The sequence below is a fragment of the Lissotriton vulgaris genome, chromosome 2_1, assembly GCF_964263255.1.
Source record: "Lissotriton vulgaris chromosome 2_1, aLisVul1.2, whole genome shotgun sequence".
Classification (NCBI taxonomy): domain Eukaryota; kingdom Metazoa; phylum Chordata; class Amphibia; order Caudata; family Salamandridae; genus Lissotriton; species Lissotriton vulgaris.
Genome location: NC_141687.1, coordinates 941,465,689 through 941,489,420, shown reverse-complemented (window position 1 = coordinate 941,489,420; position 23,732 = coordinate 941,465,689). Strand labels below are relative to the sequence as shown.

The 23,732-nt window shown below is 45.5% G+C and overlaps 1 protein-coding gene across 1 annotated transcript in view; it reads right to left on the bottom strand.

Moving 5' to 3' along the window:
* The window catches only part of MRPS15 (mitochondrial ribosomal protein S15), a 153,897-nt gene that overhangs the window by 106,897 nt on the left and 23,268 nt on the right, over nt 1–23,732 (bottom strand). Inside the window, exon 3 of the mRNA XM_086958744.1 lies at nt 4,678–4,753. Within this exon, the coding sequence (XP_086814870.1) occupies nt 4,678–4,753 (76 nt within the window). The remainder of the gene's footprint in view (nt 1–4,677; nt 4,754–23,732) is intronic.

Here is a 23,732-nt window from a genome sequence, read left to right as displayed (position 1 = left end):
CGAGTTAGCTCTTTTGCGAGCGTTTGCTACTACCAGTGAGTCTAAAGGCAACTGGCATTTAATGTAAGTAGGGTCTGTAGGGACCGCCTTATATTTCTTCTCAACAATCCTGGGACTGAGTACCCGTGCACTGGCTGGATCTTTGAATATATCTGGCGTGTGTTTTAGTACCCCTTTCAGCATAGGAAGTGTCCTGACATTTTTCTCAGAGGTAGGAAAAGTGCCAAATAGAAAATCTTCTTCTATTGGGTCAATGTGCATGTCGACCTCGTGGTATTTTGCTGCCCATCTAGCAGTTGGTTCAAAACAATGGTGTCGTCTGTAGGTGACGGCTTTGTAGGGTATGGGGAGGTGTCATGGATGGGTTGTGTGACATATGGATCATTCTGATCCTCCCAAGTGTCATCCTGTGCATGTGGATCCTCTGGTTCATTAAAATCATCCTGAGGATCTTCCCCATGTTATCCTCATCATTATAGTCTGAGTGTGTAGGAGAGTAGGGCACAAAAGGCATATTAGGATAGAAAGGAGGAGGAGTAAAAGGCCTAGATGGAGATGTCCCGAAGTCCTTTTTCTTCGAAGGAACAGGGGAAGGAGTGTCCATGTCAAATGGTCTCTTTTTCCGGTAATAAACTTTAAATTTGCCAGTTTCAGGGTTTATATACAGTTGAGATTGTTCCTCTGATTCTGGATCAGGATGGAAGAGTTCTTCCTCCACTGTTGTGGCTTTGGCGCCATTGTTTTTGGCTTACTGACTTGTTTGTGTCCTTTTGGCTCGAGGACCTTTGGTTGTGGAGTCTTTCTCGGCTTGACTGTTGCTTTGGGGGTCGGTAACCTTTTTTGGTTTGACGTCCTTTGCTGGTTTAGCAGTCTTTTTCGGTTCGGCGCCTTTGTTTGGGTCGACGACCTGTTTCTGATCGACCGGAGCTTTTGGTTCGATACTTTTTTATGCTCGATGGCTTTTTTTAGGCTCAATGTTTTTGATCGACTCGATGACTTTTTTCGGTTCGACCGGCTTTGTGTTGTGATCCTGCTTTTGTTGATCCACACTCTTTTTAGGATCGACAGCCTTTTTTGGGTCGGATATTCTTTTTGGATCGACGACCCGCTTTGGTTCGAGGCTCTTCTTCGGCTCGATAGCTTTTGACTCAATAACCTATTTGGGTTGGGCGACCTTCTTTGGTTCAACCACCTTCTTCGGCTCGACGACCTTTGGCTCGACGACCTTCTTCGGTTCGATGACCTTTGGCTCGACAGGCCTTCTTTGGTTCAACGACCTTAGGTTTGACAACCCTCTTGGGTTCGACAACCTTCATGGGGTGAATGTTACTTGGTCCTAGGCTATCAGAAGGCTTTGTTTTGGGCTTCGGAGCCGAGCTGGAAAGCGGGGCTTCTGAAGGAGCTTGTCGATCTCGGCTAAGGCCTTTAGGGGATGTTTCGACCGGAGCCTTCGGTTTCGGAATAAGTGGTGTTGGGGGCTGTGTACTCACTGTTTGCCCTGGCGGGATCTGGTCATCGGAGTCCGACTGATACTCAACGGTGACGATTTCTAGATAGGAGTCCGCCGCTTCGGGGAGGTCGTGTTCATCATCGAAGATGTTCTCAGGTTCCGGTGCCGGCCGCTGCATCTCTTGCCTAGCGGCCCGTCGAACCGGATGGTCTTCTTCGAACAGAATTGGGCACACGCTGGGCTATTTTCTTCGTTGTGCTCCGGTGATAAGCACTTGTTGCATACTGTATGTTTGTCAGTATGCGGGAATTTGGAATGGCATTGTGGGCACCTTTTGAATGGGCTCCTTTCCATCGACACCAGGCCCACGTGGCGTTGAAATGCCCAAACGCCCGCGTCGACGACCGGATCAAGATGGAAAGTTTGACCTAGTCAATAAGTACCGAATGAGAACAATACCAACGAAGTCGAAGGCCTTTTGGCCTTTTAAAGTAGTTTAGTTTTGGTTCCGAAGTTGGAGTAGAGGAATAACATCCGAATCCAATGGCGGAAAAAAACAATCTGAGGATGGAGAAGATGCCCATGCGCACTGTAGTCCAGGGGAGGAGTCACCTATCTTGTGATACTTCGAAGACTCTTCCAGGACAACAAGGTGCAATCATCAGGACCCAACACTAGGCGGCGATCGATGCACAAGATATGAATTCAGCAGCCCACATGCCTCGAACATAAAGTTTGATATGCCAGAACTCAGAATGTTAAGATGCATCTTTTAGTGAGGGTGATCTTTAAAATCTGGGTTTGAAAATACCACTTTTATAAAGTAGGTATTTGCTTGCATAACCATCCATTGTGCCTCTGCAAGGTTGTGTATTGAGTGTCTGACTTTTGAGTGAAAGGGGCTGGGGATGTGCATTCTGTTCAGAGAGCCACTTTGGGGGGGGGGAATTTATGTGTGTCCTGCCTTTCTAGGGTGGGTCTGGGCTGGGCTAAATAGACCTGGGTTGCATTCAGAGATGGGGGGGATAGTTATTGCGCACCTGAATGGACCTGGTCTGCCAAGGACAAAACTGTCTCCACCTCCTGCCAGGAAGCAGCACGAGAGAGGACAGAACTGGTTTTGGCTGGGCAAAGAGCTTCTCTGCACCAGAGAACAAAGATTTACTCAACAAAAAGAGGGGCCCAGACCCTAGACTTTTAGATCACTTCTGGGAATCAAGAGGAGAGCTAAGGAGGAGAGCTGGAGAAACTGAGAAGGAATACTGCAGCTGTGCAGTTCATTATCTGGGCTTGGCCTGCAGTTGCTACTTTCTGCCAAGGAAAGGAGAAGGACTTTGCTGTTTGCTGTGTCCCTGCTTGATGAAGATCTCCAAGGGCTTGAAATTGAGATTGCCTCCGGTTCTGAAGTCTCAGGGATACAAAGACTTAATTCACAGCTCCCCTGAACTTCCTTGCTGGGAGTTCTGACCTGCCAAGAGGTGCCTGTAGCTGTTCTGGAGGATGGGGAATGGAAAAGCAACACAACGACGAGAAGAGAGACGCAACTGTACCTCTTTCCGACACATCACTGGAGAAACCGATGCAGCGCCTGCCCGCGGCTCGAGAAACACAGCACGCCGCAGCGAGTGCACCACTCCGAAGTACGAGATCACTGCATCGATTCCAATGCAAGTCCTGCTATGCGGCTGCAAGAACCCACACATTGTCCCAGATCGTCGCGTCGCGGCGCCAGGTCTAGCGCATTGTTGGGAGATGCAGTAACAAACCGACGCATCACCTCCTCTCCGGTAAGGAACTGACGCATCACCCCCGCGCAGCAGTAAGGAACCGATGCATCACCTCCCTCGGAGCAAGGAACAGACTCATCACCTTCCCTGAGTGCAAGGAACCGACGCATCACCTTCCCTGCTACTCTGTTTGTTTGTGTGCACGACGCATCCAAGGTACTTTGTATGAAAAGTATTGCATATACAATTTGCTTTAAGTTTAAGCTGAACTATTTCTACGATTTGAAAGTCATATTTTTATTACTGTATTGTGAATTTTTTGTTGTTTTGGTCTGGTTTGGTTTAGATAAAGATTACTTATTTTTCCAAGCTGGTGTGATGTCCATTTGTAGTGTTTTCACTGTATTACTGTATGTGTGCACAAATTCTTTACACACTTGCTCTGAGATAAGCCAGTCTGCTCATGCGAAGCTACCAAGAGGGTGAGCAAGGGTTATTTTAGAAGTGTATCCCCTTTACCCCGACTAGGAAAAAGGATCCCTAATTGGACAACGGTGCAAACCATTGCCAACTATAGACCCCCATTTCTAATATACATTTTGCAAAATAAATAAGTAATTATTAGCTGGTCTCACAACCAAAAGCACAATTAAGCTTAATTGGTTTGCTTAAGGCCTTGGTTATGCAATTAGCTCATGTAAGAGCACAACTTTGGTATATTTAGCCCAGTCACCACAACTGGCCACAGCCACCGCCAAAGGATGCTTCTAGAATTTCTGAACTGACCAGACACAAGACATTTACACTCGGAGAACCCTTGGAACAAAAGATTCCCCACTTAAAAATATGGGATTGGCCCCATACAGTTCAGCTATATGTAGACTGCAATATTAGATGTAGGCCCTCAAAGAACCAAATCCTTCTTCACTTTAGTACTGGTTTCTTGGTACACTGTTTCTGCTGTTTTGAAACACCAAAACTGGCCTTGTATCTCATATAGTTATGTGTGTGGGCTGCACAGATTACACGCGACTCAATGGTCAATGAAAGTTCACTAGCGAGGTATTGTGTTCTCATTTGTAGATCACAGTAATTTTACTTCTGGAGAAGAGTTCAGTTTTCTTTATTATTATAGTCATGAATTTCTAAGTTCTTTCCAAATGTATTTTGTAAATTACTGTACACCAAATTCCAGTGTTGGAGATATTGATTACTTTTGAGAACTGATCACTTGTTAGTAACCGTGGATTTCACTCAAAACTTCCGGGGAGGGGTCGGAGGTGTGGCAAGACTGATCATAGATCAAAGTCTACATAGCCAGGTCTATATAGTCGAGAGCAGTTACTATTAACAACTCTCATAACTATGGCACAAGTCAGTTTTAAGGATGTGGTCATCAAAGGAGAAGACGTCCTTCTTGCGCCTATAATTTAACTCGGAGGAGCGTCAAGGACTGAGAATCTGTACACAGTTATCTAGTTCATAATAACGTATACTTACGATTCCGCAATTTTTACAGCAGCGTAATCTTTCTGTAGACTTGTTGGAGGCAGGTCATCCAGCTGGCTTGGAAACTCTGTAAAACATAATTGATGGAAACAGATGAACAGACGAAAGACACATAAAGGAGGAGCCTTAATAGACAAACCTGTTAATGCACGCATTAAAAAACTGTCAGAGCAAATAACCGTTGATAGGATTTGATGACAGACCATGTTTTTTCAACTGTCAGAGATATAGTTGCCGAATTGTCAATCTTATCAAATTAGCACCTTTGCTTTACCTTTAATTCACTTAACTCAAGGGATCAGATTTCTGCCCTGGGCCATAAATTAAACACTGCTCCAGAAAAGCAGTTGCATAAAGACACACAAATGAACTCACCATTCAAGGGTCAAAAGGCAGCTCCGAATAACGTGGTATTTTCATGGGCGCTTACATTTATAGAGTCACTCAATTCTAAGAACATATAGTTGAACTGTTAGATCGAGTTTATGTGCCACCACAGAAAACGTTGATTTGTTTTCCAATTTAACTAGTCTCTGGCAAATGATTCAATTTAACTAGTCTCTGGCAAATGATTCAAATGTGGGTGAGGATTACCTTACCAACACAGTAACTAGAATTTTTTTCAGAATAAAAATAGGTGTGTACATTGCTCATGGTTCAATTTGCCTGGGTTATGCAACACACCACTTCAGTAGGTTCAAAGTGTAATTTAAAGTCAAATAAATCTTTATTCAGATTATTCAAATCCATAAAAGACAAATAAAGAAAACAGAACACAAATTTGTATTACACACAAATATAAAATCTCATGATTCCAAATAAACACTAAAATGATTTCAATGCAAAAACAAGTATAAAATGGAATGGAATAAAATATTCATAAAATACATCAGAATAAAAAATGGATGCACAAAAAATATTAATCACAATAGGGTATATAATCAATTTCTTTTCTCTCTCTCTCTCTTTAAAATATGCATGTTAACACATTTAGATATTTCATAAAAGAGCATAAATGTCCAAAATCCGCAATCTCTACCTTAAAGGCAGAGTCTAAACAGGATTCTTATACAGGCATCCTTAATCAATTTCATAAGCCAAGCTATCATACATACATAGTGACCTTATTTTGTTGATAGCACGAGTAATACTAGTTGACACTGCATGATAGATGGTATCTGGCTCAAGAGTACAAAAAATGTATAGACTTCCTGATGGAATAAAAACCTCTCATATAAAACTCTTTCTAGTATTACAATAAAACTTACAAAAGAGAATTAAGTGCATTGTAGATTGGGAATTTTGGTACGTTTTTTGACCACGCATCTTTCAGGGAATGCAACAAGTTGATGCAAAATACCCATTCAAAATCTAGTAAGGTAGCATCTCTTCTGTACATCAGTGACCTTTATCAGATACATAGGAATAGGAAAGTGATTTATTAGCGCAAACTAAAGCCCAATGGTGTCTTGGCGCTATTGAAACGGGCATAGCTACAGATCTGATAACTCCTACAAATACTCTGATGTCTCTTAGTACTGAGGGAAGAGCCAGGTTTTCAAGGCCTTTCTAAATGCAAGTAGAGAGGCAGCAGCTTTTAGTTGTTCCAAAGGTAGGCTATTCCAAAGCAGGACTGCAGTACTGAAGAACCTCTTCCCACCCTGGGTTGACCCCTTAAAAGGGGGACTACCAGGTTCATAGATGAGTCTGAGCGAAGCATCCCCTTGGGATATACCATTTGAGCTTATCTTTGATCCGAGCTGGCCCCAATCCTTGCAATGATTTGTAGGCCATGCAGAGAGCCTTGAGCTGGACACGTTGTTTAACTGGGAGCCAGTGGAGTTTCCTAATGGCTCCTCTAGCAGATTCAAATTTAGGGATTTTAAAGAAAAATCGTGCAGCTGCATTCTCCAGAATCTGAAGCTTATTCAGAGAGCCTGGGGCAAGATTAAGATATAGGCTATTACAGTAATCGAGCCTTGAGAGTTCCAGTGTGATTAGTACTCTTTTAAAAAGGTCTGGTGGTAGGAATTTTTCAATCATATTTACAAGCCTCACTGGGTCTTTAAGCTCCAGCTCCTTGTCTAGTAGGAAACTCAGATTTGGAACTTTATTTATTGGTTCAGAAAGAAGGCATAACTCAGGAGGCCACCATTTCGGCTTCCAGAATGAAGGGTTGTTGCCAAAGATGATGACCTCGGTTTTGGCAGCATTCAATTTAAGTCAATTGTTGTCCATCCACTCGCTTACATTGCTCACGCAAGTTCTGAATGCAGAACCAGAGTTGAACACAGACCTACCCAGGGCGAATCAGCGATTATTCTTTTAACTTCCAGTCAACCCCCTTTATATAGAGGGAAAAGAGGAGGGGGCTAGAACGCAGCCCTGCCTTATTCCTCTGATAATTTTAAAGCTTGGGGTACATTCTCCCTCTAACTCAAATCTCATGCGAGCAGTTAGAGTGGCATACATCTGGGACAGGACTGATACTATTTCCACTGGAGTTCCCATATCGACCAAAGTCTTCCACAATTTGGCATGATTAACACAATCAAAAGTGCTGCTTAGGTCAGCAAAACAGAGATGTACATTTTTCTGCTTAGCTGCTGTGTATTTGGAAATTAAAAAGAGGAATGTTTATGCACTGTGTATCAATATCTTTCCTAAACCATACTGGGAGTATGTTTAAAAAAATTGTTTTCGGCCACCCAAGAATCATATCTATCGAAAATAATTCTCCCGAAAAGCTTTGGAGATGAATCTAAAAGCGATATCGGGCGATAACACTAGGCGTCTGCCATGTCCCCTTTTTTAAAAATAGGGACCAGTCTAGATTTGGACCAAATGGGTGGAATAGGCTCTCTCCCCGCAGCAGTAGGCACCTACATCAAGATTGGTACCCACACTGCTCGACAAGATTTAAAGGTATCTACAGGGACCCCAATGGGGCCAGGGGCTTTCCTGGTGGATGATTTTTCAATAGCAGTTTCCACTACAGTTAGGCTAATTGCCTGAGGGGGAAGTAGTGTTAGTGTACAATTAATACCCTCAGTAATAATAGATTGATCATTCGAAGGGCTAGATCTACCTTCAAAATGACTTATCCAGTCCATGGGGAAATTAAAGCCTCAATTCTCAGGTCTGTGTTGTTTTTAAGAAATGGGAAATTAAGTATAATCCAGAATAATAAAGTACTCTCTCGAGTTACCACGGCCTGCTCTAAGCTTACCCATGCCTGTTCTTGCAATACTTTTCTTCTCTTGCTTATTGTCCGCTTATATTTCAATAAAAGTAACTTTACTTCCTTTTTATCCCTCAGTGTACGCTGAAGGGCCTTTTTAAACTTAGTTCGCTCGTGTGCAGTAATAATCAAACCAGACCCAATTCTCTTACTTTTTCTCCTTATTGTTCTTTTTTAGATTTTCTGCGATGGCTATTGTAATCTTTCTAAAAGAATACACAATAATATCTGGGGATGCCTCTGGGTCAGTGCAGACTAAGAAATCCTCATTATTACTTTCCCCCACGTTTTCCAGGAGGGCTGCTTCATTGATCCCTTCCAATTTTAGGCTGAATCCATTTTTCTTACCATCATCAATGTGGTCAGCCATCTGAGGTATTTCTCACAATTATCCGGTAAGATCAGGGTAAGTGTTGTATATTTGGACTTCATTCAATATGGCTGCTTGGTGTCAGCAGTCCTTTCTTAGTGTGTCTATCTTACCAATCTCCCATAGTACCTAAGAGTGTTGTATCTGGTATGTGAGGATTCCAGTCTTGGCAGTTGAGGGTCTGGTCAGCAGTGAGGTTTACTGCTCTGCTGTGCAACTTAATAAATCTATCCTAATAACCTGAAACCATGTCCTGCTGCCTACCTAATCTACTTACAACATTTTGGTGACATTCTGCGCTGACCAGGCCAGAGGAGCAGACTAGAGAAGAACAGCTTAAGAACAGCGCAGCATGAGCAAGACCTCACAATAAAGAACCCTCCAAATTGCGATCAGAAACATGAAGTAATGAAACCAGAAACTGTGAAACGCAAGAACCAAGAGAAATCTGCTGTAAGTAAAAAGGAAGAAGAAATTAGCTGCATGTGACAAACAATCTTAAACAAGACATCGTGCCAATGCAGTAAGAAGCTTGGAGGTGAAGTAACTAATTTAAAAAAAAAAATTTTTTTTTTTATTGCAGACAAAGTAAAAGAACACTCAACATAGGGCTATACATGCCGATGTGACTGCCCGTCCTCCCATTCACGTAATACCCATCAACAATCCTTACACAGCGTAAAGCCCACATCCCGGAGGCTGGGTGGCGGATGGTACAATAAGATTCCCCCCTGGCAACCGCACAGGGGGTAACAGTATCTTCATTCCGCCAAACCACTGGTATCTGCTTTTCAAGTATTTTCTACCTCCCCCCCCCCCCAACTCCCAAACAGTTGACAGTCCACGCTGGAGGACATCTTACTGGTCTTAATTCATGTAAAGTCCAAACATCTCCCTCCATGTCCACCCTTCCTGGTACCTTACCGATGTGTTGGAGCACCCTGGATTCCAAGGTAAACTCGGTTCATCATATCGATTCCCTCCCTCCCGAGCCTGGTGTTCAGTTACCACATCCTCACATATCCACACCTCTATCAGCTGCGTCTTGTCCTTAACCCTTAGAACACACCCCCCCACTGAACTGCAACTGGTGTGGGCCTCACTTAAATTAAAGATCTAATCCTGTACTGAGATCATCTCGTCCCTATTCCATGCACAACGTATCCCCTGGAAACGCCACGTAGAACCCTAGCAACTCATTCGTCCTCAGGTTCTAAGCTGTTTTTAAACGTCTGCACTAGGTCTTCCCACACTCTCGCCATCTCTAAGCACTTTTCATTAGCTGAGCGAGCTGCCTGCCGGCGTCTAAGCACTCCTTCACTACTGGCCCATCTGCACATCTCACTCGCCCATCTCCTAACAGAAGGGCCCTCCTTTGCCTTCCAGTGCCAGGTTATCTCCCTTTGCGCTAGCATAAGTCCCAGGTCAATAAACTTACTGGTTACCTTGGTTCTCCTCGTATGGGGGAACCAAAGCAGCAGGCAAGTCGCCATGTCGTATTCCACCTGCCTGTCTGTAGCTTCATTTAACAGCTCTCCTATCTCCGCCCAGTAGCGCCCTAATTTGGGACAGTCCCATAGCATATGCTCTAACTCCACCTCGTGGACCAAACACCGGGGGCAGGCCGCATCCTGGACATGGAAATACTTATTAATTTGCCCCGGGGTGAGGTACGCCCTGTGCAACACAAAAAAGTGCACCTGTTGGAAACGCGCATTCCTGCTCCCTTTCCATGTCCTCTTTAATATTTGGGCCCAAGTCACATCTGGTATGGGTTTCCCCACACTCTCTTCCCACTTCTGTTTAAGTACGTCCAGTGGTGTCAGCCCTTCCTGTAGCAAGCGCGACTGCAGGCAGGTAACCGCCTTGAAGGTGCCCGCCGCCATCACCACATATTGGCAGGCCAGCGTAGTCTTGGGTTCCAAATGTCCCGACCTCCAATGTCTTTTCACAGCAGATACCACAGCCATATGTAGGAGGAACCCACCATCTGGCAGTTCAAACTGGTCCTGCAGTGCCGTGAAGGGCAACAGCTCCCCCTCAGCATACAGGTCACCCACCATCTGGAGCCCCAACTCCTCCCATTCTATCAGTCTCGACCAGTCCCCCCATGTGGTAGCGCCGTCAACATGCCCAAAGGAATTTCAGGCGCATACGGATGGAGCACCCCTGATTTCCGCTGACTCCTATTCCAACACAGCCTCAGGGTTCTGTCCTCCGATGTCAACTCTTTTAAGTGTAGGTTTTGCTGCATAATGATGTAAGAAAGTATATGCCTCTGCGCACCCGTCCCATGGGCTTCCGCTGGACCCCTGAACTCCGTCGCAACGTTCTGCGTGAGGATCTGCAACTGAGCAGCCAGGTAATATAATTCAAAATTAGGGCCAGCCAGCACCCCGTCCAATTTTGGTCTCAGAAGCGTATCTAGTGCTACCCGTCTCCGCCCAAGCCCCCAGATAAAATCTATCGTGAGTGTCCTCAGGTCTCGGAAAAACCTGGGGGTATCCAGAGAGGGAGGGTACGGAAATAATACAAGAGGCGAGGTAGAGCCACCATTTTGAGCAGCGCCACTCTCCCCAGCACCGAAAGGGGTAAAGTAGCCCAGAACGACACACAGCCCCTCAAAGCTCTGATACATCGGCCTACATTCCCCTCCAGCAAAGACTCCGAGTCATGATAGATTCGGACCCCCAGGTAGGTGAAACAAGACCTCTCCCATATCAGTCCTGGGGGCAGCAGTGGCTGCTGCATGTCGGCCCTCAAAGGGAATATACATGTTTTACCCCAGTTGACCTTGAGGCCCGACAACGTCCCAAAATCCGTTAGCAGGACCACAGCTCCCTGAAGAGCCCCATTCGCGTCTTCCAGGAACAGAAGCAGATCATCCTCGTATAGCGAAATATGATGAGTTGCACCACTACAGAATATGCCGCCATAGGATTCCCCTGTTCTAGCATGTGCCGCTAGAGGTTCGATTGCTAGCGCGAACAGCAGCGGTGAGAGTGAACAGCCCTGCCTTGTGCCCCTTTGCACCGGATACTGCGCCGAGATAACAGGCCCCAGTCGCACCCTAGCCATCGCCAATGAATATAAGATGGCCGTCCATTTCCTAAATCGTTCCCCCAGTCCAAACTTCTCTAGCACTTTGTCCAGGTAGGGCCATTCCAGGCTGTCAAATGCCTTCTCAACGTCCACCGATAATACAGCTGGGGACATGTCCTCCTCCAATCCACCTTCCAACACCCGCAACAGTCTACGTATGTTAGTCGAGGTATTCCGAGTCGGAATAAACCCTGCCTGGTCCACGTGCACCAAGGTGGTCATATGGGGTAACAGTCTTGTGGCCAATATCTTACTCAGTATTTTATAATCAACCGTCAACATTGATAATGGCCTGTATGAGGTTACATCGCTACCCTCTCATCCGGACTTTAATAGGGGGATCACTAATGCCTCCCTCATAGATTGTGGCAGGTGGCCCCTCTCCGCAGCCTCATTATAGACCTCCACTAGCCGTGGAGCCAGTACGTCCACATATTTTGCATAAAATTCTACTGGGAGCCCATCTACCCCTGGCGTCTTGTTCCTCGCCATGTGTTTAATTGCCCTACGCACTTCCTCTAATCGTATTTTCCCTCCTAACTCCTCTTCATCTCCTTTCTCCAGCTGCAGCAGCTGGCTCCCCCTCAGATACTCCACTATCTCTGATTCCTCAACCTCCAAATGACTATTGTATAATGATGTGTAGTAATTCAAAAAACAGGAGAGGATCTCCGATTGGGAGTACCGCACATCTCCTGTATCAGTCCTAATATGTAAGATCGAGCACCCCCCTGACAACGGTGTCGCTAATTTTGCTAGAAGCGTTCCTACTTTGTCCCCTTCCGCATGGACTTTCACCATGTATTGTTTATAGTCGAAGCAGCGCAACCTCTCTGTTTCCGCCACCACTCGCTCCTTGGCCTCCATCAATCGTTCCTGCATTCCTGGATGTTCAGGCCTTTGTATTTCCAACTCCCTCAAACTCTCCTCTGCCTTCGCTACATCGGCCAGCACCACCTTCCGCTCTCCCGTATGGTTACTAATGCAGAGCCCTCTCATTACTACTTTGAAGGAGTCCCATTCCACCCCCCTGGACGTCGCTGTACCCTCATTCATCGTAAAATAGTTGTCAATCCCTTCCTGTACCCTGGTGCTAAAAACCAGATCCTCCAAGGTGTCCGGTCGCAACCGCCAGGTGGGTATCGCAGATCTCTCATGTCCCATTGAAACGCCACCGCCTGAGGGTTATGATCCGACAACGTCCTGGTCAGGTACTCTGAGCAGATCGCCAAGGGAGCCAACTCCCGACTTCAGAGGATCGTGTCAATCCGAACGTGTAATTCGTGTAGTGCAGAGAAGAAAGAGTAATCCCTGTCATCTGGGTGATGCCCTCTCCAAATATCCAGTAACCCCCACTTCTCCTGCCAGTCCGCCCTCAATCTCGCTGTTCTATAGACCAATGAATCAACCAGTGGTGGGTGTGACCTATCGAGCAGCACGTCAGCTATAGAATTAAAGTCCCCTCCCATGATCACCGTACCAGCTAGAGCATGGGCCAATGAACCAGACAACTTATCTAAGAACCTGGGTTGTTCCGTGTTTGGGGCATAAACACTACAGAGCACCACTTCTCTCCCCCACAGTCTCCCCTCCACCGCCACATATCTGCCCTCGTGATCTATCACAGTGTTCGTCATCTGGAAAGGAGTCCCCGCTCTCACCCACACCAGAACCCCTCTTGCATACGCTGAATAAGTAGTACCAAACACTTGCCCCCTCCATCTCCTCTGTAACGCGGTACATTCTTGCTTAGTCAAATGGGTCTCTTGAAGCAATGCAATGTGGATCCCTCGCCTCACCAAATAAGCGTGCACTTTGTGGCGTCTGGACATAGTATGCAATCCACGCACGTTCCAGGTAATACATTTCAGTTCAGGTAATGTTCCCATCGATAAGGCACGACGAACTCTCGCCTCTCCATTGTTGCCAGCCCACACCAAGAGCTATACACCAAGAGCTATAAACCGCAACCCCAAACATTGTAACTCAACACCCATCCCCTCCCCTCAGAACAGGACCCAATAACACATTATCAGTCCCCATCCAAACCTCCACAACAAACACACACTACTATCCCACAGTCACCACCACAGGACGCCTTAAGGGCTACAAGGAGGTGGCGCAGGCCCGACACGGGCGGGTCGCATCTCAACCCCCAGCCCGCAATCCCCACAGTTTACGGTGTAGCCAAATATTCACGAGGTTCCCCCACCGGCTCAGCAGGCGCTCCTCCGGTACAACAGTATTTACCCTTGCAGAGTTGGGGAAAGCTACAGTTCATCAGCCAGCCTGGGTGTCAATTCCGGGCCTTTGATACTGTCTGTGTCCGAACACTCAGGTCCCGAATGACGCTTGTCCTCCTCAGAGTCCGTGCCTCTAGTCTAGTTCTCCGTCTGCGACCCAGTTAGGGCAGCAGCGGCCAGCAGCGCGTCCTGTTTATCCGCCGCTAACTGCGTGGACTGGGGCCCTTTCTTAGCGTTTCCTCTGTTTCGGATCATCTGTGATTGACGCATCCTCGGTTGCTTATATTGTGCAGCAGGCCCTCGATTCCGGCGGTCCGTTCCTGCTCTATAGGTCTCAAGCCATGACCAAGCTTCATCCGGAGTTTAGAAAAACTGTTTCACCCCATCCACGATGATTCGTAGCTTCGCTGGGAATAACAGTGAATATTGGATGCCTTCTTCTCTGAGTTCTTTTTTAATCGCTAAGTAGGAGGCCCTGCGTCTCTGAATGTCTTGAGTATAATCCGGAAATAATGTCACCGAGCAGTTCTCCACTTGAAAGGGCACGTTCGACCGTGCATTCTGGATTAATAGGTCCCGGTCTTTATAGTGAAGCACCCTGGCCACCACAGGTCTAGGGGAGAGACCTGGCAGGGGCGGCCTCGCCGATACTCTGTGCGCCCTTTCCAGGGTAAAGAAAGACGACAAGCCCTCCGGCGCCACCCTTGTTTTGAACCACTCCTCTAGATACGCCACCATGTCCGTTCCTTCAATTTTCTCCTGCAGGCCTACCACCCTTACATTATTTCGTCTGTTGCGACTTTCGAAGTCCTCCGCTCTCCGCTCCAGAGTCGTCAAACGTTGCAGTGCATCTTCCAGCTTGCGTTCCACCGTTACCACCGTCTGTTTCAGTTCCAGTATGGTGGATTCAGCATCCTTGACCCTATCCACTAGCTTCGCATGATCTGCTCTTAGGAGCCCCAGTCCGGTAGCCACTTGCGAAATGTCCTGGTGTAGGGAGTTTTTCGTCGCTTCAATGGCTTCCAGAATTTTATCTAGACGGTCAGCCAACCTTTTTTCTGCTGGCTTGGCCTCCAAGTCTACTTCGCCACTTCTGGCTCCATCCGTCGACGCCGCGTCCTCAGTCTTACCTTTGGGTTTCATCGCCGCTAAGCTTATCACCCAGGTCCAAGCAGGTCGGCGGCCACCACCGGCAGCTATGCCACTCAGCTGCTTCACAGCATAGACAGGGGCTCCACCGGTACACCAGCCACACCATAGGCCGCAGCCATGCTAGTACGCAGTCCGCTCGCCATCCCAAGATGGCCGTCCATCGCCGCACCTCCGGGGTTAGATATCGCAGCTGATCGGGAACAGTCCGTCTAGCCCCTCCGGAGTACCCCCCAGTCGGGCAGTAGCTCCACGCTCTCCGTATCCACGCTATCTGTTTCGTCGTTGCAGGCTGCTCAGCAACTCACCGTCATCTTGGATTATAAGAACGGAGGCCTCGGTTCAATGTGCGTGGTCGCCAATCAATATGAAATGCTCACAATCGTGGGTCTCGCCGTCTACGGTCCCGGTGTGGTCTGCGCCTTCAGCCCCACTGCGAGCGTAACACCTTAGGGCTTTCCGTCTCGGTCTCAATCACGGAGCACCGCCGCCATCTTGCCGCTCCAGTGTCGAACACAGCCTCAGCAACAATCGCTGCAACTGCACTCCCCGCTTTTCAGGCAGCACCACCGTTGGACAGCGGGGTCCCCGAATGTTCAGACACCCGTAGATGTGAAAACGGCCGCACCACAGGTCGATTTTGCAGGATAAGTGGCGGGATCCGGCCCAGAGGTAAGCGTTCACGCCGCCTCCACCATCGGCGTCCTAGCCACGCCCCCGTGAAGTAACTGTCATCTCAAAGAAAAATGCCATAACAAAAAGAAACTGGCAGCTCTTTTAAATCTGACACAAATATTCCCCAGTTGCTGCCTGAACAAGATAAATGAAAGAAACAACAAGAAAGTAATTGCTAGCCCATAAATTCACTGCTGCCAGAAATGGAAATACAAGAAGTAAGAAACCGGTTACTCACGTTTGTTTTCCCAACTGCTACTGTCTGGTGGTCCTTGTGGTGATTTTTATGAAGAGATTGAAGCGGAACGAGAGGATATCAGTCTGAAGTACGTAGTATTCTTGATGACTCTCGCCATGGTTGCTGCCAAAAATGGGCCATTTACAAGCAAGGAAAAAAGAAGTGAAGAGGAGGCCAGCCGCAGTGAACCCATTTCAACAGAGGGCAGTCAGCTGTTCAGTACTAAGGGACTGTGAATGCTCATTCACAGGTGAGCGATTCTCCTTTGTATTGGCTGCTTTGCTGTTGGTGTGCAGAGAGATCCTTTTGCTGGGCGGTCATCTGTGGTCTGATGACGTATGAGAATCCTCATGGGTTCTAGCGGAGAGGCTGCGTTCTTCGCTGTCCCAGCGTCTGTGCGTTGTTTCCACCAGTGTTTAGTCGGAGTGGAGATCAACGTGGAACGTCACGACGAGAGTACGATGTGCAACGTCAAGACGGGACGCAAGTCAGCCATCTTGCGGTTTGGTTCCCATTGTGATGTTCGGTGGTAATTGTCACTGGAACATCGCAACGCTGCCAACTTTCCAATTTGAAAACGGACTTCATCTCACCTTACCCCGGTGTGACGCATGGTACTCTGTGCTATAATTATTGTTTCAGAATGAATTTCGAGGTAAGAGAAGTGCTGGGGGAATTTATGGAATGCCCTACCAGCCGTTTAATGATATTTTGGAATGCGTGTATTTTGGGACAGATGCAGTTTTAGTAATTTTTAATGTGAAACTGTCAATCCAGCAGTTATTGCAATGCCAGTGTGTCACAGAGATAAAGAGCTTACGTCATGTCCATGAAACTGAAAACACGAGGCAGACACAATGTTATTTTCATGGTATGCATGCGAAAGGGATCACATTTGATTGCCAGAGAAGGTGAATGCTGCACTCTCACCTGCAATGCAGTTCGCAACTTGTCTCTTCTGGCATGTATCAGCTCAAGTGAAATCTTCACAACAGTGCCACCTACTGGATTTTGTAATTACAACAGAGACTTTTAATCCAGAATTAAAGTGTTGTCTTTTTTTTAGTGTTGACTCTGTTTCAGATCAGAGTCATCACATCAGTGCTATTCACAAGTTTTGCACACTGTAAATGAAAGACTGTGAGCCACGTATATAGTTTATGTACACAGTGTCATTTTTACGGAATCACCACCTAGTGGGCAAAAGGCATGTAAAAAAACAACTCAAAGTGGTTATGAAAGATTTGCTGTCAAGCGTGAAGCAGTAGAAGTGCAGTGTTGTTGAGCCAGCGCAATTCAGTATCTCAACAGATTCACAAGACCTAGATGGAGAGTCCTGTGGTCTAAGGAGACAAAAGGTCCATGTTGGGCAGTGGGTAAAGGTGGCAGTGGGCAAAAGTCCCAAAACCATGATGGAGAATTAAATACCACAAAGGTGACAAAAGTGCCCAGAGGAAAAGTAGTGAACAAAGGTTCCAAAAGGAGACAAAGGTCCCAGAAGAAAAATAAAAGAGAGAACAAAGGTTCCAACCTATGTCAAGGGGACAACGGATGTCCAGAATAAGTAACGGGAGAGGACGAAGGATGTCCCAGGACTGGAAGGGGACAAAGGTCCCAGAATTAGAACCGGGAGAGGACTTAGAACGTCCCAGGACCGGAAGGGGACAAAAAGGTTCCACAATCCGTACCGGGAGTGGACAAAGGAAGTCCCAGAACCGGTAGAGTTCACGACCGAGATTCGTGACGGACAAGAGTTCCAGTACCGATAGAAAGTTGTGACAAGGTGGTTCTCTGAACCGGGATAATGTTCCGCGATTTGAACCAGGCTTGATAGCCCACAGTACTGAGACAGATTGTCCTCAAAAGAAATATAAAAATTGAAAGGTAACTTTGAGGCCCGAACCACAACTAGAGGCCCATAATCAGAGAATAAAACCAGAACCTAGACACCTGTCCAGAACTTCATCTTGGACTGTAAGACTGCAAGAGAACTGGCTCTAAATTTTTCTACGGGAGCAACCTTCCAGAACTGTTGACCCTTTGAGGCATTTGTTGAACTGTTCTATCTTTAACAATGAGCAGGAAGCCACGACGGACAAATACTGATTGGAGAAAGTAAACTGTCTATTCCCGTTTTTGATGGCCATAATGACGGATTGTAGAGAGTAGACTGGCTCTTCGTGTTTTGTCAATCGAAGGGGAGAAGGTGGTCATCATGGTCTTCATCATCATTCTCATGTTGATCCTGTTCCTCTTCCTTCATGATCTGGAAGTCCATGAGGTCGCGGACCTCCTACGTGTTATATGTTTTCTTCTTCGTGTCTTCCATGCTTTAACTCTTACTATGTGTTTGAGTATTTAATTTTTGTTTATCTGTAAAGGGAGAAGATATGTTGTATATTTGTACTTCATTCAATATGGCTACTTGGTGTCAGTAGTCCTTTCTTAGTGTTTCTATCTTACCAATTTCCCATAGTACCTAAGAGTGTTCTATCTAGGCTGTGAGGATTCCAGCCTTGGCAGTTGATGGTTTGGTCAGCTGTGAGGTTTACTGCTCTGCTGTGTAACTTAATAAATCTATCCTAATAACCTGAAGACGTGTCCTGCTGCCTACCTAATCTACTTACAACAGTAAGCATAAGTGGGAGATGATCACTAAAATTTGTAACTTCTACAGTCTGTGAACTAAAGAGATTAGCGACATTTGCGGAGAGCATAATGTGATCTATAAATGAGCTAATCCTATGCCTTGCTTATTTGATCACCATATCTGTTATGAGAAAATGTAGCAAATTGTTTATATATACACACACACACACACACACCTTCAAAACAGCTAATAAATGTATTCAGTATATTATCCAGGTCCTCCACGACGACATGGTGATTCTGGTTAAAGATATTGTTATAATTGTTCATCTAAACAAAAATATGGACTCACATTGGACTCCAGCAGAACCAATTGGAAAGAGAGAGAATTAGTGTACATTTTTTTAACAGACACCAGGAGTGCCAGGCCACCCTTTGTCCGCCCACGGGTTGATGATACTGCTGGGGTTGTAATTCTTACATAGCGGAATTAAAAAGCAAACATAGCTGGATTATTAACACTTTCTTCCTTAGCTTTTTACAGTAGAAGAAGGGGTATGAACTGTTTTGAAAGCTGATTTTCTTTCTTTGTACTTGGAACTATCAGGTCAGGAGAACTTATTAAGACCTATGTGTTTGCAGGGGTGTGGAATTGTTTAAAAAATGTACTTGTCCAGTGGACAAAACTGTGCAGAAAACTACTTGTCCTGCAAAGAAATCTACTTGTCTTACCTATTCCCTAAATCAATTAAACTGACCGCCAAAAGCGTATGTTTGGTCTTAGAGAGTGCATTTTAGACATCCTAGTGCTTGAAGCATTGAAGCTGCCTCTTGGGAGAACAATGTCAACAAAGAGGTAGAATACAGGAATCAGATATTACACTTTACCCGGTTTACGCTATACTGGTAAATCAATATTACATATTTACATGATGTACTTTTTGGTACAAGATATTTACAAATAATATAAAAGACGGTCACAAATCAGCTAGAACCAGACCGGTATCTGATACCCAGGTAGGAGTCAGAGGTGCATATAAATATGATCTGTAACAATGTCGATATATGAGTGCCCTACACAGTGAACCATGATTTTCCTAACTCTCATGAGAAGAGCAGAAGACAACTTCCTTTTTTAGGGGATGGTTCTTAAGATTTCAGCCCACATAGTTCAAAGAATCATCTATCAAAATATGTGAGCGTTTCACTTGTACAAATTGGACACAGTGACATTGTTATGACAAATCTTGCAGCCAATTTGGGGTGAAGGTACCTTTAGACCTGTGCTGTAGAAATCTCGACATTCCCAAATGGAATACAGATAGTTCTAGAAGTATTACTAAGGTGTGCATGAGAGTCGATTGCAATACTGGTTGGCTGGTCAGTAATATCTTAAACAAGCCCAAGAGAGTATTATTAGAGTATCAGGCTGTCTTGAAAGAGATTGCATACTGGAAATCCAAGAGGTCTTAAGTAGAGGCCAGGTGCTAACTGCCCTGCATCTGCTAGTTAAATAGAACTGGCACAAGGAAAGTTCATGTTCTGTATTTCCTATCTAAAATAACTTATGTAACGGATGATATTGAGACCAAGGAAATATCATTGCTTCTCTTATGTATATTGTTAGTTTCAGCACCCGAGGTACAAGCTGCAGATATGTGTGCCTGTATAAGTAAGCTGGTACGTGTATACTGTGACAGTAATTGACTGCAGTAATTGAAACCTTAATGTTCCCTTTGGATGGTGGTATGCTTCTGCAGCGGTTAGGACAGAAATGTAACCACTAGAAAAGCTGTGCTGTTAGGCTTCATGGCAACTCAGAGCTGCTTTCAGTAGGCCAGGAACAGAAAAGGTTAGCACTTGCTGAAACAGTAATTTTCCAGTCAGGACAGTCTGTCCCCAAATAATGATTGTATGACGAAGTATTGTTGACAAACATATTGTTGTCTAAAGATATTTCACAAGAATATTGCTCCTTTGGGTCCACAATATGCAGATCACTCTCTGTGGGGGCAGAGAGTGGAAGGTTGCTTACTTTTTGATTCCAAGTCTTGAACTTCCCACTTCAGAGAAATGCTAATTACATTTGTACATCGATAAAGTGGATTCTGACTTAATCTACTAGTAAAGATCATGTATGCAGTGTTATTGGGCCTCAGACGTGTTGTTAATCTAGGCAGGTCCGCTTTCAAGATCTGAGACCCCAAAGACTTGCATTTTTAAATAAATTACACTGTGGTATAACCAGACACCCAGGAAGAAACGTGAATAAGGTGACTGGCAGGGCAAATCTAGCCAAAAGAACTCTGGGGCCTGATGACAAAAGCCAGTATAATCAACTTGTTTGTTTTCAAAATGTTCCCCATCTTTTCAAATGGAGGCTTGAAAGTACTCTAGCAAATTGTGGGGTATATTTTGAAAGGGCCTGGGCGCAGACACAGAGGATTTTCACCCGAAACAACAGCTTATGAATAGTTTTTACTTTGTGCTATCCAGATATGCTCAACCATCATTTTGTCCCAGAAAGCCAGATCACAAGTCTGCAGATAGACAGAAAGGAATGATAGGTTATAGAATACGGTTGAAAATCAATGGCAACTTAAAGAAAGAGCGACATAGTTGGCTGTTAAAAAGACAAAGAAGTCAGAGAGATGGGAAGAGTGGAGATTTAAGGACATTTGCAAAAGGAGAAAGAGGAATGGAAAAATAGGATGAAATTTAACTTCCAGTAAACGGGACAGTCACCTTGGTGGTCATTAGGTTAATTTGGAGGTGGCTGCACCAGTATTCAGCCTCCAAAAATGTATAATGTTCCCAGTATTTATTAATACTTCACAAATCTGTAGGTGTCTCCCCCAGGACAGCAGTCCGAGAACAAGTCCATAAAGACCACAGAGGCAAGTGTTGCACCTGTGCTCTGTACACAAGAAGTTTTAAAGGAAGCACTTGTATGACAGAGGTGACAACACTTACATTCACATCAACATTACTTGGGCTCTTGAGATGGAAAAGGTGTTACAATTGAAGTCAGTGATGACCAAGAGGTTACATGGAGAGTCAGTGATCTATTGGGGGTGTGCAGGGTGAACAACAGAGGGAAGCAGTGATGTCCTGAGGGAGGAGTTACACAGGGGGGTAGTGATGCAACGGGTGGGCAGGCAGGAGGAGTTACAGAGGAAGACAGTTACATTGGGAACCACTGATGGCTCATTAGTTCACAGCTAAAGATGGGAGAGATGTAAAAGAAGGAACCACTTTTGGCTTCAGGGGAGGAAATGCAACACAGCTAGGGTTATGCTGATTTTTAAAGAAGAGAGATGATTTGGGGTTTAACAGAAAAGGGAGATGAGAAACACAATTAACTAGATGGATGGTAGAGGGCAGAAAGAGAAAGGAGGGCAGAAGGGCAGGGAAATGGAGGAATGGTGGTTTCACCCTAGTAGTTTGAGAGCAAAGGAAGGGAGCTTAAGTTGGCTAGAGATGTAGATAAAAAAGCAAGAAAAGAAAGGGGACTTTGATGGGGTAAGAAATACAGCATGCAGGTTAGACTGGGTCCCAATGGAAAACTGGACACATGGCAGAGACGTTAGACACAACAAGAGAAAGGAGATAAGTTGGGCAGGGAATTAAAAAATTACAGTTTTGAAACTGCAAACAGGACAAAGAAAGGGTTGAAGATATAGCGCGCGATGTTTAGGGTGTTACGTAGCAAGTAGAGGAAGTTCTATGGTTGGTACTTTTGTCATTTATGCTGGCTGACACAGAATAAGAACACATTCAATTACTCCTACTGCCTTTACTGAGAGGTTTGCAAAGTTAGCTGTTTCTGCTTAAAGCAACTGGAACTTTTCCATCTAGTGTATTCACTTATTTTGCATGTGATTACCTTCCAGTAGAAAAAAAACATCCTTCCTTACTGCCTGGGAGTAAAAGCCTTGGATCTGTGGTGGCATTTCATGTTCAGCTCCGTTGCAAGATGTGGCTGAGAAATAAAATCTGGGGCACTAGAGGCGGATTTCTTTGGACACACATTACCTTCTCAAACCAGTTTACTTTCCTATTTTTAAAAAGCGCTTTCCTGTGCAGTGCATAAACACACTGTCCTGCTATAAATGTTGCTTTAACTATTTACCCCCACCCCCCAGTCCATTTGAAGTACATTTCTGCCTTACGTAAGCAAACAATGCACCAGGCTCTTCTTGAAATGTGGCTTAATTATCGGCTGCCATACGAGGGTGCGGAGCCTTCTAACGTTTAATCACAACCACTTAACCACATGTGTGATCCTGGGCAAGTGTTACATTTTCATAGTTCTTCTGTCCACATCTTCCAGGATTGGTTGTGCTTGGATTATGGTTAACCCTTTGCACTAAGTGCTACCTAAAACAACTATACATTTCTAAACAGCACAGGAGCAAGTAGTTTGACCAGAACGTTGATAGTGTTTGCAGGGGCAGGGAGGTCAAAAAGAGATTTCAGAGACATGCTTGCCATAAATTAGAAAAAATGTATGTTAATGGGAAGCCTGGGGGCATGCAAGTCTTTAGTGAGACTAGAGCTCTAGTCCCTGTGAGGGCCTGAGGGCACCTATCCCGTAGCAGACATTGTAAATGGATAACTTTTGTCCTGGCTATGGAAGAGATCACCCTTAGTCTAGCGCCCCAGTGCTTCCCTAAAGTCATGCTTGCTGCACAGAAAAGCATGTAAAGTCCCTGACAATTTTAGGCAAAAGATTTTGGTAACATTATTTAATTGAATTTAAGGCGCAGGGATTTTAGTTTGTGTTAAATAAATTATTTGCAAACCTGCCTGCAAAGGCAAACTAGGTTGTGCACCTTTTAATTTCTTCTTTCGGCCTTTCATTCCCGGATGATGAAGGGATAAGTCGAGGACACCTAGTTTTCCAGGTAGAAGGCATTGGCAAGAGGCAAGACTAGATAAGGCACTGGGTAAGACGTGAGAGGCTCATGAAAATGGAAGTAACGGCCAGCGGGACAGGAGGCTTCATGAGAGCCCGTAGGGAAAGTAAGGAGCTTTAATGTAGACCCTGGTTGAAACATGAGAGGCCCAGGGGATCGGAGCAGGGGCTGCAGGTGAGGCCAGTGGGGAGCACAGACACCAGATAAGTGCAGAGGGAAAGCAATGTGCTGAGGCAGTGGCCCATGAATTATTGCACTGCAGACCTCAAATGCGAGTGAGTGGGGCGCGACCTGGGGGCTGTATCTGAGAGGCCAAAGGGCAGCACATCAGAAGTATGAACAAAGAGCCCAGGTGAGAGCAGGGTCTGCCAGCCTCTTACCCGTCCATGCAGTGGCTGTTCTCGGACTGCAGACGCTGCGTCATGTTTCCCTCTTGCTCTAAGGAATGAAAGGGGCCAGAAGAGGAGCCCGGAAACTACAAGAAAGCTTTGTGGAGAAATACATAAATCTGTTAGCTGAC